Source organism: Electrophorus electricus, chromosome 18 (genome assembly GCF_013358815.1).
Source record: "Electrophorus electricus isolate fEleEle1 chromosome 18, fEleEle1.pri, whole genome shotgun sequence".
In the NCBI taxonomy this organism is placed as follows: Eukaryota; Metazoa; Chordata; class Actinopteri; order Gymnotiformes; family Gymnotidae; genus Electrophorus; species Electrophorus electricus.
Window position 1 is genome coordinate 1,506,210 of NC_049552.1, and position 17,970 is coordinate 1,524,179.

Here is a 17,970-nt window from a genome sequence, read left to right on the forward strand (position 1 = left end):
TCTAAGAGAAGTCTCCATCACCACTTAGCATCAGTCAGTCTCTCTCTCTCTGGCATGTATCAAATGGTTGCATTTAACTAGCCAATCAGAGGAATGCAAAGGTGTCATTGACACTCCCTACAGATGTTTCTGATCCATCATGGTTTGTAGTATTGGCATGGCAGTTGTATTCAGATAGTACCAATGCGTGGCATCATTAAACATCACTTTCTCAAAACATAGTCACATAAATGAATATATTAAAACTTTTCTCTTGAAATAAGAGCATGGAAAGTTTGTCTAGAGTCTGTAATAAAGTATACTGGATTTGAAAAACAATCAGAATGTCAAGATTTAACTTGAACCCAAGAATCACATGGCTTTTCATGCCTAACCCACCTGTCCTCCAGGTAGTGGAGAGCAGTAATGGACTCTGTCATCATGCGCTTTATTTCTCGGCCCTGGTAAGTTTGGAGTTATGAGCTTTGATTGAGGCATTTGAGTGGATCTGTGCAATTAAGGTGCTTGTGTACCAGGAAGTGAAGGTTTGTTAATATAATGTATTAGTGTTAATACCTTTCACCAACATGTTTTAAAGTCATGGAGGTCAGGCCCACAGGCTCACAGTTTGGCATTTATTTTATGGTTTTCTTTGTTCTTGGACTTTAATTGTCATAACCCTTGAATGCACTTTAATTTTCTATAAAAACATAAATTATTTTATACATTTTCTTTTTAAAGGGATGGAAAAGAATGTGATTTGTTTAGCTAGTCACCGTTCACCTTGCTCTGGAAGACAGTTTATAAATATGAACACTATTATGACCATTAATGCGACGCCTAACAAGGTTATCATAACTGCTTACAAACCGGAACAAGATAACCCTCAGTTGGGTTCAACTCAAGGACTCCGACAGGACTGAGACTCAGTTATGCAGCAGCTGACAGAAGAAGCCAGTTACAGTCTAATCAACATCAGTCAGGCACTGAAAAAGACGGTCTCTGAATTATGTTCATTTTCTTATGTTATTTCCACACATAATGAAACATGTAAGTTTGCACAAACTATCCGTTTTGCTCCCCTTATGATAAAGAGAAACAAACAAACAAACAAATGTGGCTGTGAGAGTGATCCTGAGTTTCGGCTTTACTGATAATCTCAATGTCTGATTGAACTTGTAATTTATTTCATAGGTGAAGTGGGGCAGGGTGTGGTTTAGGTTGGTCGGAGGTGCATGTACCACATACCACATGTATCATCTTCCTGTTCCTCAAAGTCCTTATTTGGCAGGGGTGGAGGAGAGAGAGAGAGAAAGAGAGAGAGAGAGAGAGAGAGAGAGAGAGAGAGAGAAAGAGAGAGAGAGGGAGGGAGGGAGGGAGGGAGGGAGGGAGAGAGAGAGAGCTCGAGAGAGCTCGAGAGAGCTCATATACTGCAGGAGCTCCAGGTGGTCAGATCATCTCCTGGTGGTGGAGTCCTGGTCAGGATGCAGCTCTCCAGAGTTCTCGCTACCACACTTCTGCTCCTCCACAGCGCCGTAATCGCCTCCTCCAATGGACTGTAAGAACCTTTGTTTATTCCTGTAGATCTCTTTAGTTAATAGACTCGCTAGAGTTTTCATCCTTCACAATGAGTCTGGCTCTCAATAGTCACATGGCTCCGTCCCACCAGACACTACACCTGTAAACAGTACTCTACTAAAAGCAAATTCATGGCAAATTCATCTTTTTATGTGTTTGACATTCATTTCTTTACACACACAAGGCACAATCACCACACATTTTTAAAATATATATTTTTACCTTTGATTGTACAGTCGTCTTGATGTTTTCTGTGTAGCCATAGTGGAGTGAAACACGACTTTGTATGTATTTCTGCTGATGGAAATGATCATGACTTTTGTGAAACATGTGAATGGAAGTCTAGTGTGTATATGTGCGGTGAACGCAGAAAGAAATCTGCGTGCGCAGCCCATGTAACTGACTTACTCTTCATGTCTTTTTCTTACTATTCAGCACGTACCTGCTGACTGTCAACTCCCAGCCAATTGGGGGCAGTGTTGAGACATTATGTGTCCAGCTCTACACATGCCGCCCATTACTTTCCTTAGTGGCACATCTGGAACACAGGCAGGAAAGCAAGACTCTGCTAAGCAAGCATTTCATACAAGCAAAGTACCAACAGTGCGTCCAATTCCAGGTCAATCTCCTCACTACAAACAACACAATGCACTCAAAACTCTACAGCAAGGAAAACAATGAATTTTACCAAAATTATATGGTCATGGCCCCAAATGCCTAATCTCATTTCTGTTCTAGTATTTTTCTATTTATATTTTTGTGGAAAGATGTCTGTATAGTTTGACATTTGAAAGATATTTCTATTTTTTAAAAAGTGCAATGAACACTGTGTGTACTAGTGAGTCCAGAGGACTTCTGGTACTGAGTATCAGTATATCAGTCCACAGTCATTTTAATTTATCTGTCCTTACAAGCACCTTGGCGATTATTATTATTATTTACAATTGTGGTTCTCCAAAAGGTTCCTGCTGTAACCATAGATATGGAAGCTTTTGTTTCCTTGGAGATCAAAGGGAGATTCACATTTGTGAACAAGACGACAAAAATCATCATAAAACCTCCTGGTCTGTTGAGCATCATTGAAACAGACAAACCCATCTACGAACGGGGACAAACTGGTAATGTTCTCCAAATCATACAAGAAATCAAATGCAATATTTATTCCTGTGTTAAAATAAGTGTATTTTCCTGTCCACTTTAAGGATTAATAGTATTATAGATATGATTGTTTCTTTCCACAGTCAATTTCCGCATAGTCTCTTTGGATTCCAACTTCTTAACCTACAACCAGATGGTACGACAGTTCATCATTTCTTTAAAGGCACAAAGGGCTGTATCAAATGACCTGTATATACACCAGCAGGGAGCTGATGTAGTTACACAGGTTCTCTTTGCTTTCTCTTACAGTTCCCCACAATAGAAGTGCAGGTATGCTAACAATTGTTTCCAGCATCAGTCATCAGATGTGCACTTTCTGTATCTGGGACCGGCTTTGCTTCCAAAGTCACCATCTGTTCAAAAACCGAAGAAGTCCTTTCCTTGCTAATTGGTGTCTTGGGGCATTGTGACCTTATTTTTCATATATTTAAAACATCTTTAAGATGTGTGATGCTGCTGTTGTCTGTAGGACCTCAACTCCAACCGCATTGGTCAGTGGTTGAACGTGTCCACATTCAGTGGCTTCCTGGATATGTCGTATCCCATAAACCCAGAGGCTGCAGAGGGATTCTACACCATCACTGCCTGGAACGAGAGGAACGAACCAATCATACAACAATTTGAAATCAAGGAATATGGTCAGAACCAACACTGTGTTTTCAGTTAATACACAGGTCGGATTTGGTTGTCACAGTGTTTGAGACTGTGCATGAAGTTTCATTTCACATAGCAAGTTTTATTCCTTTTAATTATTGTGAATCCTAGTAACAAGAGATCTGTGTTTTGCCTTGATTTATTAATTTAGTTGCTATAATGAAACTCTCGATTCTCTTCTAGTGCTGCCAAAGTTTGAAGTGACCGTTGAGCTTCCTCCAGTCATAACCATTCTGGACACAACGGTCACACTTAAAGTGTGTGCAAAGTAAGAGCCATTTAAACCTTTTCTGTATGAGACAATAATGTAATAAGAGACTGAAACACCTGCCACCATAGTGTTATGTATTCCTTACTCCACAACCTCCACCCTGGCTGTAGGTATACTTATGGGAAACCAGTGATAGGGTCTGCGACTGCCGTGGTCTGCCGCAAAAGTTACAGATACTGGTGGTTTGCGCCAGGAAGTGCACAACTTTCAGACATCTGTAGAACTTTTAAAATGGAGGTTAGTCCTTTTGGTCACCCATTAATGCACTGAGAAATATTTGTACAACACTTACCTCATCATCAAACACTTATTGTTGGGCCTTTCTAAGATTTCAAGAACCCTGTCAAGTTTAAAGATGACTTCCAAAAAATTAGGATCAGCTAAATAGTGTCTGTTGTATCTACTGTGATTTTACCATATGAGCTTGTTGTATATTTTTCCTGGCAAACCCAGCTAAGCAGTGTTCCTACTGCTATTCATATGTCTAATACAGATACAGTAGAAGAGATGCTATTCTAAAGATGAAGTGACACTACTACTGATATATTGGCCAGTACACTATGTGCACCTGCAGTGTATTAATGTGAAGCTCCATACATGGTTTCCTAATAACTATTAAAGTCCTGTAACATTTTGAAGAATTCCTGCTCTGGTCTCTTCCACTCACCCAAAGCCCTCATGCTGTTCTCCTGGTCTAACAGACTGGCAGGACGGGCTGCGGGTCCTACGTCATTGACCTGAGCGACTTTGTACTGAGTGATACACGATATGTAGACATTATTAGTGTTGACGCTGAAGTGGAGGAATATGGGACAGGTGAGGTTTTCCCACTCTCTGACCCCTTAATATCAAACAACAATCACAGCATAAAACAATAACAATAATAACTGATGGTCTCTATTTGCAAAATGGTGCAAAACCGATGCAGAAGTTGTATGTTTCCCCTACAGGAGTGGTTATGTCAGGTTCGGGTAGCATTTCTATTACAAGTGATATTGTCACCCTCACCTTTGTGAACGCTGATGATGTGTTTAAGCCAGGGATGGCCTATGAAGGAGAGGTAATTACTGGCTAATTATTAGGCACTAGTAATTATGGGCAATTACTAGAAATGTTAACACCTAGAAAAATGCTGCTGTCATCTTAATTATTTGAACAACTATATTGTTTTTTTAAAAATATTGCTTAACATATTTTAAGGGTCAGAATAATGTTAACGTTTTATCTACTTTTAAACAGGTACAGCAGAGGTTAAAAGATTTTTGTGTTAATCATTACATCACTTCATCAGATTTATCATTCAGGGTCAATTGTTTTTTCTTTTTCATTTGTGTTTGTGTGATAGATTAAAGTTACCGGCCCAGACTCCACCCCTATAATAAATGAGCCTGTATATCTAATTGTAAGATACGCTGAAAACAAAAACAAAACCTGGACGCTGGTTACCGACGACAACGGTGTCGCTGCATTCTCCTTAGACACACATCCATGGGGTTTGCAGACAGCCTCTTTAGAGGTCAGTGAAGTCCAAAAAATAAATTATACTGATTTTATATAATGTAATATTTTATTAAAAGACTAAGATTCTACGTGCTGGCAGTTAATTCACATTTCTGAATGTGTTCTTTCCCTAACTGAAGGTTTTAAATGATTTAAGGTGTTTGGTTTTCTTCTCTTCTAAATAGGCCCGATATCATATGGAAGAGGATTCATTCGGATATGTGGGCACGTTGCGTAGACCAACCTATCCCTCGGCTTACCTCTGGCTTCAGCCCTTCTACTCCAAAAGCAGCAGCTTCCTGGAGTTGTTGCGCCCCCTGGTGGCATTCTGTGACAGCGATGCAGTAGTGGTAGCTAATTACATCATCCACAGCACAGCGCTGGAACCACAACAGAACTCCTTAGACTTCTTCTACATGGTACGAGTGTCTTTCACAACATTCCAACATGGTCTTCTACACCTTCACTCTCTGTTTCCCTGCTCAGCAAGCCTTTTAATCCCAGTGGTCACTGGTTATATGGAGGATTGGTTAGTGAGGTTCTCTTCAGTAAAGCAGTAAATATGTAGAAATATTGGCCAGAGGAGGATGGAGGCCCCTCCCCTTTGAGTCCTGGTTCCTTAAGGTTTCTTCCTCATTCTCTAAGGAGTTTTCCTTGCCACTGTCTCCATTGGCTTGCTCACTGGGGGCTTGGACTCGGACATTTGTAAAGCTGCACTGTCAACATCTATTGTAAAAAGGGCTATATAACTAAATTTGATTGATAAATATGATGACATTTTTGTGGTGTGTGCAGGTGATGTCCCGAGGTCATACAGCTCAGCAGGGATGCATCACAGTAGAAGTGGATCCAGAAAAAGGTCCATAAATATTATAGTATACACACACACACACACACACTCTCACACACTCTCACACACACACACACACACACACACACACACACACGCACACGCACACACACACACACACTCTCACACACACTCACACCCACACACTCTCACACACTCACACCCATACACTCACACACACACACACACACACACACACACACACACACACACACACACACACACACACAAGCGCATTTTTTTTTGAACTCTAATCATTTTGAATAAGTATGGATATGAGTTTTTTCTAGTGTAGTGGGTAGCAATACTGTGTCTCCTGTGGAGGAACTGGGGTTCAACCCCCATCTAGGCAGGTGCACAACCAAGACTCCTAATACTATATCCGCCCACCGCGGTAACATAAATGAAAGTTGCTCAGGATAAGAATGTCTGCCTAATGCATAAGTGGAAATGGTTTTTAGCTGCATAGAATTGCTTTTCAGCTTTCGGTGCTCTTGCAGACGTGTGGATGTGACTTTCTAACTCCCTCGGTCTTCCCCGTCACAGAGAACCGTGGAAAACTCTCAATCCTCCTACAGAGTCCTCTCAGTCTGGCTCCAGTCGCCCAGGTGGTGGTGTATGCCCTGCTTCCTAACGGAGACGTGCTGGCTGACAGTATGGACTTCCCCATTGAGCTGTCTCTGAAGAACAAGGTCAGAACATCCAAAACCATACAGAACAACAAAAACCATACAGATCAATTAAAAAAAGACTAAAAACTAAACATGTAATTAAATTTGAATGTATCTATTTGTACACAGAATGTAGGAAGTGTTTATATGTAATGAGTCTTTTTTTCGAATCTCAGGTGTCTCTGGAGCTCTCCTCAAATGAGGAGCTTCCTGGACTAAACATTTTCCTGACGCTGAAAGCTCACCCAGGCTCACTGTGCTCTGTGAGGGCCATCGATGAGAGTCTGCTACTGCTCAGACCAGAAAAGGAGTTCACCATCCAATCTGTACGCATCTGAATCTGTGCAAATGACACCGACTCATCTACATAAGGGAAACATGTTCTGAAAACCCACACCCTTTGTTTACCTCTAATCCTAATCTAGCATTTATGTTCAGTTCTAATATAAAACACGTAGATGTTTCTAAGGACCTCAGTTAACCTGGACCAGGATCAGGTGGGCTGAACCTTTCAATGTTGAAACCAAACCATGAGATGACCCATCTCTCATGTAGCAAGACTGGACATTAAGGCTATGAGTGGATTTTGGGTCAATGGTGGTCTATATTTAAATATTTGCTCTCAGCTATTTAGTTCAAAATCCTGATTCTGGACCTGGGATTAGAAATGAGGAGCTCATAACAGTAGTTATTCTATGTCTGTATTGGCAGCATTTTATCAAAACCTTTCCAAAAGTGTCGAGTAGTTTTAAAGAAGGACAAATGGCAGCATCAGTTCAAATGATGACTGCATCTCCTCCCACTACAGGTCTACAACATGCTTCCTATCCAGATGTTGTCAGGATATCCGTACGGCACGGAAGATGAGGATCCCAATATGTGCATTTTCAGGCCCCCTATCATGGAACCCTTTGTTAATCCAAGATCTCGTCCCCCTGTTTTACCTGTTCTCCTAGGAAAAGTCGACGTATACAACGTCTTTAAGGTAAGGAGTCTGTTTTTCTTAGAAATAGGACCATTTTACCATAGAACCCCCCCTGGATTTGTTTGTTACTACTTGTCTGCCCTTTTCTCAGTATGCAGGAATCAAGATCATTTCCAATGCTTATATTAAAAAAAAAGAGGTCTGCAGAGGTCCTGTGTTAATGTTTCGCCGTAAGTAATATTTACCTTTTCACTTATTTTCTAATTTAATAACCACATGCATGTTTTGGCATGTATTTCACATAAACAATTTTTCCATTTTAAGCAGCGTTAATGGTGGCCAATAAACTAGAGGTTGCTGAGGCAGCTCCGGTTGACGGAGGACAAGGTCAGCCGGCCAGTAGAGTCCGCAAATACTTCCCGGAGACGTGGATCTGGGACCTTGTGTTGGTGGGGTATGTGAACACTGAGCCAACACACTTCCCCTGAACCTGTCATATCTTTCAATAGAGAGCCACTGAGGAGTTTTTCACCCCCTCTTTATTCAAATCACCAGTGAATCTGGAGCTATGGGGGTCAGCAAGATCGTCCCAGACACCATCACCACGTGGGAGGCAGGGGCGTTCTGTACATCTCCGGTCGGGTTTGGCGTGGCACCAAAGGTCAACCTCACGGCCTTCCAGCCTTTCTTCGTGAGCCTGACCCTGCCCTACTCCATCGTCCGTGGAGAGGTGTTCACGCTCAAGGCTACAGTCTTCAACTACCTACCCTCCTGCATCATGGTAAGTGGTCCCAGTGTCTCCATCCCCCTATGGGACAGAGGAGCTGATTCCTGGTTATTCATTAAGCACCATGAAAGCTTCATGTCTGATGTTGGAGTGTGTGCTTTATACTAACCTGAACTATTTGAGCTCCAAGATCTCATTTCACATCTTCTCTGAGAGTCCTGTAGCTGAAGTGTGTTTATGATGTTGAATACTAGGCTGTAGCAGTGAGAGGTGTGTGTGTGTGTGTGTGTGTGTGTGTGGTAAAGGTGAAGGTAACCCTGGCACAATCGCAGCAGTTCTCAGCACAGAGCTGTGTGGGATGTGTTTACACACACTGCCTCTGTGCCGATGAGAGCTGGACCTTCATGTGGGTCATCACACCCTCCGTGCTGGGTAAGCCCACCTTCACACTACCATCACACCCTCCGTGCTGGGTAAGCCCACCTGTAGATGACTGTTTGAGTCTTCCAGGGATGCTCTTTCTTGCTTGGTCTCACCTGTTTCAGTGAGACTAATTCACCATGAGACTTGCCAAATGTACAGTTATGAAACATTTTGTTAAACTAACACAAGCTCTAAGCACGACACAATGTTTGGCACCTGCCTGGGGCTTCTGTGAGTCAAGTGACAAGTACAAATAAGATGTGATGTTAAATCATTTTAATATATTTAATAATTATAGATAAGAATATATATTTTAAAAGCTTGTTTCACTAAGGGCCCCATAATTACTAACTCTAAACTAATTACTAAACAAATATCAGTGATGTGGAAAATTGTTTTATAAATTGGGATTAGGAAGATTCTGTGTGTGTGTGTGTGTTCTGTAGGGGAGGTGATCATCAGAGTGAGTGCAGAGGCTGTACACTCGTCTGTGCTGTGTGGAAATGGCATACCCACCGTGCCAGAGAAAGGAAGCTTGGACACTGTGGAGCAGACCCTGCTGGTGGTGGTGAGCTACATTTAACCCTCCTCCACCTCGCTACACCACCCTGACGAGCCCCACTGAGTCCACATGGACACGGTGGAGCAGATTCTGCTGGTGGTGGTGAGCTACATTTAACCCTCCTCCACCTCGCTACACCACCCTGACGAGCCCCACTGAGTCCACATGGACACGGTGGAGCAGATTCTGCTGGTGGTGCGAACTCCACCCTGCATACTCCCTGTGCAGTCCTGCCCTTCATAATCAGACAGGCATGGAGATCCAGCTCCACGCACACAAGAGTCACATGCTCTCCAATAACAAGCTGTCAGCCTGTTTCCCACACAAGAGTCCACCAACAACCGGATACCACTGAATGCTATTCCAGATTTATTCATTCAAATGGTTAGAAGAACAAAGCATTGCTCTGGTTGCCAGTGGAGTGGTGGTGTGATCTGTGCTGGAGTCTGCTGGGTTGTTTGGTTGGTTGGTGCTCTAATGTTCTTTCTGTTTATTCCCTATCAGGCAGAGGGAACCAAACAGACCAACAGTTACAATGAGTTCATGTGCACAAGAGGTTCGGGACACCATCTTTGTCATGCTTTTACCATGTGTTTTACGACACAAACGGGGAATCCTGTGGGTCCTTGTAAATATGTAACAGACACCTCTTCCAAGGATGTTTAACTTTCCCTCCTCTAGGTGGTGCTGTTGACCAGACAGTCACACTGACGCTGCCTGAAGTGTTTGTGGAGGGTTCCGCCACTGCTTATGTCTCTGTGCTGGGTGAGCAAACCCCTCTCTCTCACTCACTCACACAAAATGGAGCCCTAATTCCTGCATGATCACATTGGAGTTTGACTCTAGTGCAGCTAAAACTAGACTAGACTATAACAAATACTTGCCCTGAGGCAGTGCTTCCCAGTCCATGGAGACATCCAATCAGTCCACACTTTAGTCTGATCCAACCAACTCTCGGCACACCTGCAGCAGGTACAGAGTATTTCTGATCACGGGGTTCAGGTGTGAGGAAAGCTGGGATCAGAACCAGAAATTGGACAAGCTGGCATTCCCTGGGGACTGAGGTGGGAAACACTGCCTTGGCTAATTCACGTGAGATCCACAGTTTCTCCCTACGTCTCACACAAAACCACACCCATGCGCGCACACACTCTGTGCCTTCTCTCTGCAGGAGATCTGATGGGCCGTGCACTGCAGAACCTGGACAACCTGCTGGCCATGCCGTACGGCTGCGGTGAACAGAACATGCTGCTCTTCGCCCCCGACATCTTCATCCTGGGGTACCTGGAGAGCAGCGGCCAGCTGACGCCAGCCATCAGGAGCAAAGCCACCTCCTTCCTGCTGAGTGGTGAGAGCACACACCAGCTTCTCTCAGACCAGCTGATGTTTCTAGCCAGCAGGATTTGAGTCCTGCAGATTTTTGTCCATTCCTTTATGACCGTTGTTTTAAGCAGACACATTGTGAGCTCATAGTTCCCTTTAATTTGATTTCATTTGAGTAATGCTTTCTTTACTATAAACATTGTCCGAAAGTAGTTTTATGGAATCTCAGGTCCGGACTGAAATGGTGTTCTCTTGTACAGTAGAGATTTAATGTGCATTTCTTTGTCCTCTGCAGGCTACCAGAGAGAACTGTCCTTCAAGCATTTTGATGGGTCCTACAGTGCGTTTGGGATGAGTGACAGCTCAGGCAACACCTGGTCAGTGTTGGGGAGAGCAGAGGGAGAAGCTGATGCCAGACACGATCCACTCCTGTGCAACTTGTGTCAAATGACATCGTACCTTAGGCTTTTTAATGTGGACAGCCCCCCATTTAAGAATTATTGATAGAAATACAAAAGCAGTGATGCAAATACAAAATCCCACAAATCTGGTAGAAATGTAAAAAGCAGCAAGTGAGCAAGTTTGAGATAGTGTGAGCATTCTCACACTAGTTCCTCTTGAACACATAACATTAGATCACTGCTGGGTTTATGTAAATGTGTTCAAATGTTGCTATAGAGATCCCTGGTGTCTGTGTACTCAGGCTCACTGCGTTCGTGATGAAGTCTTTCGAAAGCGCAAAGCAATACATCTTTATCGATCAGACAGTCATCGATCAGGCCAAGACTTGGCTGGGCAACGAGCAGCAGCCGAACGGCTGTTTCGCCTCAGTGGGCAACCTCATCCATGTGGACATGCAGGTCAGGACACTGCAGAGCTGCTGCCACCTGCTGGTGTGGGGTGGCACTGTGCTGTATTAGGTATTACATGCTTGGTGCAGCACTACTGCGTAGAACAAGCAGGGCCTGGTAGTGGATATCAACTGTAAAGTTCGTCACTAATATACTGTTTACAGCAGTATACCAATCTCTCTAAATTTTGTTCTCTCTCTGTAGGGTGGAGTGAATGATAATGTGACCCTCTCAGCTTACATCACAGCTGCTCTGCTGGAGGCAGGCAATCAGAGTACGGTGAGTCATCGGCTCTGTCGGGGAGCTCCTGTGGCCAGCCACCATCCAGACAAGTCTCCACTCTGTTCTCTATCTCTGCAGACTTTTCTCCAACTAATCTATTTCACTGTGTTTGGTATGGCAGGATCCCATTGTAGCCAAGAGTCTGGAGTATCTGAGGAACGCCCATGCTAAGACAAACTCCACCTATGCCATCGCCCTCCTCTCCTACACCTTCACACTAGCTGGAGACCAGGTGATGAGAGGAACCCTGCTCTCCCGCCTGAACCAGCTGGCCATAGTGACAGGTCAGACCAACACCAATAAAACCATGGTCAGATCAGACTTGCCCAACACACTTGCCCATTAAACACACCATAGGGCTGATCGACCTACTGAATTGTAACATACTTGTGTAACTCCCCCCAAGGCTGCAAAGCCCTAAAGCCAACAGCATACTGAGACCAGAGAAAACTGGGGTGGGTGTGTGTGTGCGCGTGTGTTGTTGAGTCTTTAGAATGTACTCCATGTTTGCATTAGATGCTGGTATTTGAGAAAATTGGTGTTTACTTGGAGGATACATGTATTTGTATTTACTGACCAATTATGGTTATGGTTGGAGAAAGCTGTGTTGGAGAGGGTTGGCTGCTATTTACAGCAGACCACTGGCATGTTGGAGAATCTCATCTGAGTGGTGCTTTTCTCTAATGATTCCCTCAGTGGACGGGCGGCACTGGAGCAGTGGGAGTCAAGGGATGGGGACAAACCCACTGGATGTGGAGATGACCGCCTATGTGCTGTTGGCTGTGCTCTCTGGACCCCCACTGGCCTCGTTTGACCTGGGCTACAGTGCCAGCATCGTCCACTGGCTGGGCCAGCAGCAAAACTCCTATGGGGGGTTCATCTCTACACAGGTACCACCCCCTTCCACACCAACAGCTCACTCGTAGTACAGTTGCTCCTCCTGCTTGTGACCTTTCTGCATTATAACCCTAATATAAATATCTTCTTGTAATGATCTGTGACATTTGAGAAAGTCTGAATAAGCTAATAATTGACTTGACTGATGATTCTGTTGATTATGGTAATAGTGAGATATAAAGAGTTTATGCTGCGACTAAACACACATTCAGAATGTTATTTTTACTCTGTTTCTCTGCACAGGACACTGTAGTGGCTCTTCAGGCTCTGGCAAAATATAGTAGTATCACCTACAGCCCGATGGGCACTATTACAGTCACTGTGATGTCAACCCACAGCTTGAAGACCCAGCTCACTGTGGCCCAGTTCACAGTTAACCAGAGCAACAGGCTGTTGTACCAGCAGGCCAAGCTGCAGCAGGTGTCTGGGGTCTACAAGGTCAGGGCATCAGGCCAAGGCTGTGTGTTTGTGCAGGTCAGTCTGACATCACTTCCTTTACTGATTTACACCCCTGCAATTCTTTAAGCCTCTGTTCTTTAATAATAAAACTTCTGTGGGTCTGAAGAACTTTAAATACATATAAAAGAAGTACAAGTTACTGTACTAACGTTACCATTTCTGTTTGAAATTTTTTCCCCAGTTCACCATGTACTACAACATCCCCCCTCCCAATGACTTCTCCTCCTTCGACATCTCAACCAGTGAAGTTGGAAACTGCAGTGATCCAATCCCATCTCTGGAGATCTCTGTGACTGTCACGTGAGTTCCAGACACTTCCACAGTCACAGAAGAGAGGAACAGTGGTCTGTTAATATTGTACTACACTATCTGAATTTTAATTGGTATACTGATGCAAGATTTCATGTGTAGGGGATAGACTCAGTAATGTTTTAGACGTGGGCAGAAAGTTTTTACATTTGACTTTAGTGAAGTAGTTTGCTGATACTGAAATGTGATGAAACTATACTTTAGATATTTTTGAGAGGGAGAGAACTGTTTGTCATGTGGTTCTTCAATAGTGAACCAACTAACAAACCACAGTATGCAGTAGAAGGCTTCAGCATGTTAGCTGGTCTGTGCAGGACTCCAGGATCTTTATTACTTTCCTTGATTCTAGAAAATGTGACTTGATGAAGAAATATTACAGAAAATTCAGCATTTTTCAGGATTGGTACAGGTTCCTGCATAAATATAAATAATATAAATAAATTTAGCTATACAAATTTAAAAGGTGTTCTTGTCCTATGAGGAAATGCTTAATTTATGGAACATTGTAATTAACTATTGGGATTAGGCAAGACAATCTGGCCAAGTTCTCTGCATGTTCTGTCTTCCTTTGGTGAGCTATGAAAATATACAGAAGCCAGAAACAAAAACCTGAAATGCTTGATGGAAACATGGCGTTAAGTAAAGCCTTTTTATTGCAAAAGTTTAATTTTGGAAAAACGTGCTCTCCCTCGCCATTTCATTGCTTAACAAACGCACAATGTTGATGCAAGCATGGCTATCGGGATCCAATGTCTGTTTTTGACTCTGAAAAAAAGATGACTTGGGCACATAGTGACTTGATCTGAGTGTCCATGCATCACATCATATTTGCATTATTTACATGGTTGTAGGTTCATTCAGTGCCAATGTTGATTTGGTCAGATATGACAGAATGTGAGTTTTAGGGACTGAAGACCTCCATTTTTTAATGTGACCTCCTGTTTCCAGATACAACGGTGCAAATAAAGTGTCTACCATGGTGGTCATCGAATTCAAACTGTTGTCTGGGTTCTCACTGGTCAAGGTTTGTATAAATCCAGTTAATGGCATTTTAGGAGGAACTTTGGCCTTTGATCTTCCTTGAAGTACCCAGCATGCTTCAGTGTGGATTGTTCCTACAGGTGAATGGAACTGTGAAACGTGTGGATAAAAATGATGATGTCGTCATCATCTACCTGGATGGGGTAAGCACACAGCACAGCTGTCACTCTACCTTGAGCTTCTCAAAGGTCCGTTTTCTACAGCATATCTTACAAAGCCAAACAACCACCCAAGGTCACCAATGCCCTTCTCCCATACAGGCCCTGTCTGTCTCTAAGGAATGAAAACATTCTGTTTCAGCCTGACCTTAAGCCTGCGCTTTATCTCAGAGCCGATAACAACGTATATATATGCATTTAGTCCAATGACATGTCACAGTATCATTATGTTCTGCTGATGCAAGCAACTCTGTCCCTCAAATAAGCACTGGGTTGTATGCTCAGATTTATGACCAGACACATGTTATACACTTGTCTCCCACTGACCTTCTGCAGAACTCCAACCCCACGCTCAACATGACAAGCATTTCCATATTACCTATCCATAGACCATTAGTACGGCGTAAATATAAGAACTGTATTCAGTCATAATGAAGAAACATAATGCATGATGAAGGATTTTATGGTCAGGAATGGTGTTCACACACTTCTATAAACACTCTTAACAGTAGAGTCTGTGACAGTGTAATGAGTGACTTTATTCCCCCAGCTGAAGAAGGGAGAGCGCCAGACCTACACTCTGATCATCCAGCAGGACATAGTGGTGCAGAACCTGATGCCTGCTGTGGTGAAGGTCTACGACTACTACAAGCCCAGTAAGAACCAGTCCCATTATCTTCAGAAACCATGAACAATGATGAGTGAGAAGCTGGAGCAGCTCTCAGACAAGTTTACCACTCGCTTTTAGAACAAAAGAAAATATTGCTGACTACTATCTTCAGTGTCAATCTTTCAGTATAAATTTGTATAAATCACTATAAAATCTTCACTGGTCCAATTAAGCAATGAAGTGCAGTTGCACAATGGGCTATGTATGTGTAATACATTTTATTTACATAGTGCTTTTATTTAACCCAAGGATGCAGATGAAATAGCATAAACATTTTCTGTTCGTTCTCTCCTGTAGGTGATGTGGTTGTTACTGAATACATCTCCCCATGTAACTAAATGTGGACCAACAACCCCCCGAGAATGACAGCAGCATCCAACCTTACACAGCAACACACTGTGTACCATGACTTGTTCCTTCACCTATAAGATGAATAAAACCTAACTGCACTACGTTTGAAGTCATTAGTGAATTATACTTGTGTGTTAATGTGGTTCAGATGCAAATGAAAATCTCTTATCCCTGATAGGGCTGTTGTTAAGGGTTTTATAATCAACCTTCCCTTGCCTCAGACTGAGCTGTGGAATATTAAAATTGTAATAATTTAAAAATATTTAACATTTTTCATTTAGACAGATGGGCTCAGTTTTATTTTACCCTATGCATGTTTTATATGCTGTCATTTTATTTATATTGCATTTGTCCACAAGGTGGCAGCCATTAGGAACTTGCCTCAACGTTAATAACATTTTATTTGTAATTCACCTTTCATTGAAAACGAATCTCAAAGTGCTATGATGTAAATGCATCACTATAAGACACTAATATAAAACAACTTAAAAAAAATTGCAGCAAGCAATCGAGACAGGTCAGAACAGGTTATGTTTGGATATGAAAATATGTTTGGATATTAATGCTTTTTTATTATTTGTTGTCCAACACACAACAAATGTTCATGTAATGTAAACACAGCTGTGATTCTCTCACACTTCCACACGACTCCCATGTAAGAAAATACTTTACAATGCAATTCATAGCCATTTTTAAAGTGCAACTAAAGTTTTTCTAACTTGTAAAACCTTCCGAACATTGTAAACTGTGAGGTCCATAAACTAGTCTATTCATGACTGTTCTCTTACTTCTTTGAGATTGAGAGATTTTTCTGTAAGAAAAGGACCTGATCTACATGTTGCATAGTGAAGCAGCTCCTTTTTGCAGTATCACTATTTTCAGCTATTGAGAAGACTTTCTCAGAAGGTACACTGGTCCCAGGGATACAAAGATGACGTTTGGCTTGGATTTTCCCCTTCATGCAACCTCCACCAAGTCAGTGGATTTTTCAGAGTGGAATAGCTCGGAAATATACACAGGCTAATCTAAATACTAGCTACAGTATGTAGTACTATCTTCTAGCGCTCCACCACTCCGACATTGGCCCTTTGTTTTGGTAGCCAATATCCGTGTCTCGATAATCTGAGTTTGTAATCCGAGCATCGTCTGGTATCAGTCACTGTGTAGCGCGAAGAGCTGTTAGCATCCATGCTAGCGCAGGTTCAGACCAACAGCACCTCGGACATCATTATCATTACGCACTCAATATTTAAGGATTAAAGTCTAAGGATGGGGAACAATAAACAAAATTTATCATGTTCTTTATCTCCACAGTCCTATTTAGCATTACGTGCTAGCGCCATCATACTAACAGCTAAACAAACAACTTTGTTAAATGATAACCCTGACTGAGAAAGGCGAGACGGTTTAAGAGTAAAAACAGACATGACCCCAAAATTACAGACCAAGCAAGAACAGCGAATAAAACGCATTTCAGGCACAATTTAAGTCATCAGCTCAGTCAGCAGGTTAATAGTTCATCCTAATGTGAAAAGGTAAGGCTATAGGCAATTTAAAATAAAAGTTAAAATTATCCTAACAATTCCTAAATTAGACAGAAATTAGCTATAGCCAAAACAAACGACAGGTCACGAAAGTAATGCTAGTAAGCTATCCTAGCTAGCGTTAGTTAAGTTAGCTAACGCTAACTAAGGTTTACCTCAAACGAACAGTAAACCGCTACAGTAAGACATCGAAGGTTATCATTAAGTACACCCACTGGACCTAAAAACTGACACATCAGTACATTAGGTTAGTATTGTGTTTCTAAAGCACCTTTTTAAATCTGTGAAAAATAACTATTTGCGCAAAGAATGTATATTGAATTTACCTTTCAATGTTCCCCAAAAACGACACTGAAAGGAGTGTTTTGAAATTTCTTCTCCTTTTATCATTCAGCGGTGATTTTTACAGATATAGATGAACTAATGAAGATATTACCATAAGTTAATTAGGAATTTATGTCTCATCCTGACATTGTGAATATAAAATTAAATTAAAGTCTAATCAAAACATTAGCCTACTGTGTGAAATATTCTATTTCACTATAAGTGTATAATTTAATTTCAATATGCTAAATAATTTTTGAAGATATTTTTAGGGTACATTTACGTTGTAAGGAAAACTGATTTTTAGCCAGGCACGTTGTCATTTTATACTCAAGATGAACTGAGAAGATGGCACATTCAGCTATAGTACACAAAAAGGTATCTGAAGAAGAAATCCCAGATTAGGTTTGAGAGTTTAATAATCACATTTTTCAACAGGGAACAGGTCTCTTTGTGTGAGAAT

At 42.1% G+C, this 17,970-nt stretch overlaps 1 protein-coding gene across 1 annotated transcript; it reads left to right on the forward strand.

Moving 5' to 3' along the window:
* The first annotated feature begins 1,463 nt into the window (after positions 1–1,463).
* On the forward strand, positions 1,464–15,787 carry LOC113591385 (alpha-2-macroglobulin-like protein 1). Its single transcript, XM_035536446.1, has 35 exons — positions 1,464–1,537; positions 1,993–2,176; positions 2,519–2,675; positions 2,799–2,851; positions 2,965–2,985; positions 3,185–3,353; positions 3,553–3,637; positions 3,751–3,877; positions 4,342–4,456; positions 4,591–4,700; positions 4,986–5,156; positions 5,326–5,559; positions 5,936–5,999; positions 6,537–6,682; positions 6,838–6,987; positions 7,470–7,646; positions 7,738–7,816; positions 7,911–8,040; positions 8,142–8,367; positions 8,619–8,745; positions 9,183–9,304; positions 9,803–9,854; positions 9,980–10,063; positions 10,470–10,646; positions 10,917–10,998; positions 11,325–11,481; positions 11,677–11,751; positions 11,876–12,038; positions 12,451–12,644; positions 12,895–13,125; positions 13,292–13,410; positions 14,368–14,458; positions 14,541–14,603; positions 15,169–15,274; positions 15,586–15,787. The coding sequence occupies exons 1-35, from the start codon at positions 1,464–1,466 to the stop codon at positions 15,624–15,626; spliced, it is 4,356 nt and encodes a 1,451-aa protein (XP_035392339.1). The 3' UTR covers positions 15,627–15,787.
* The last annotated feature ends 2,183 nt before the right edge of the window (positions 15,788–17,970 follow it).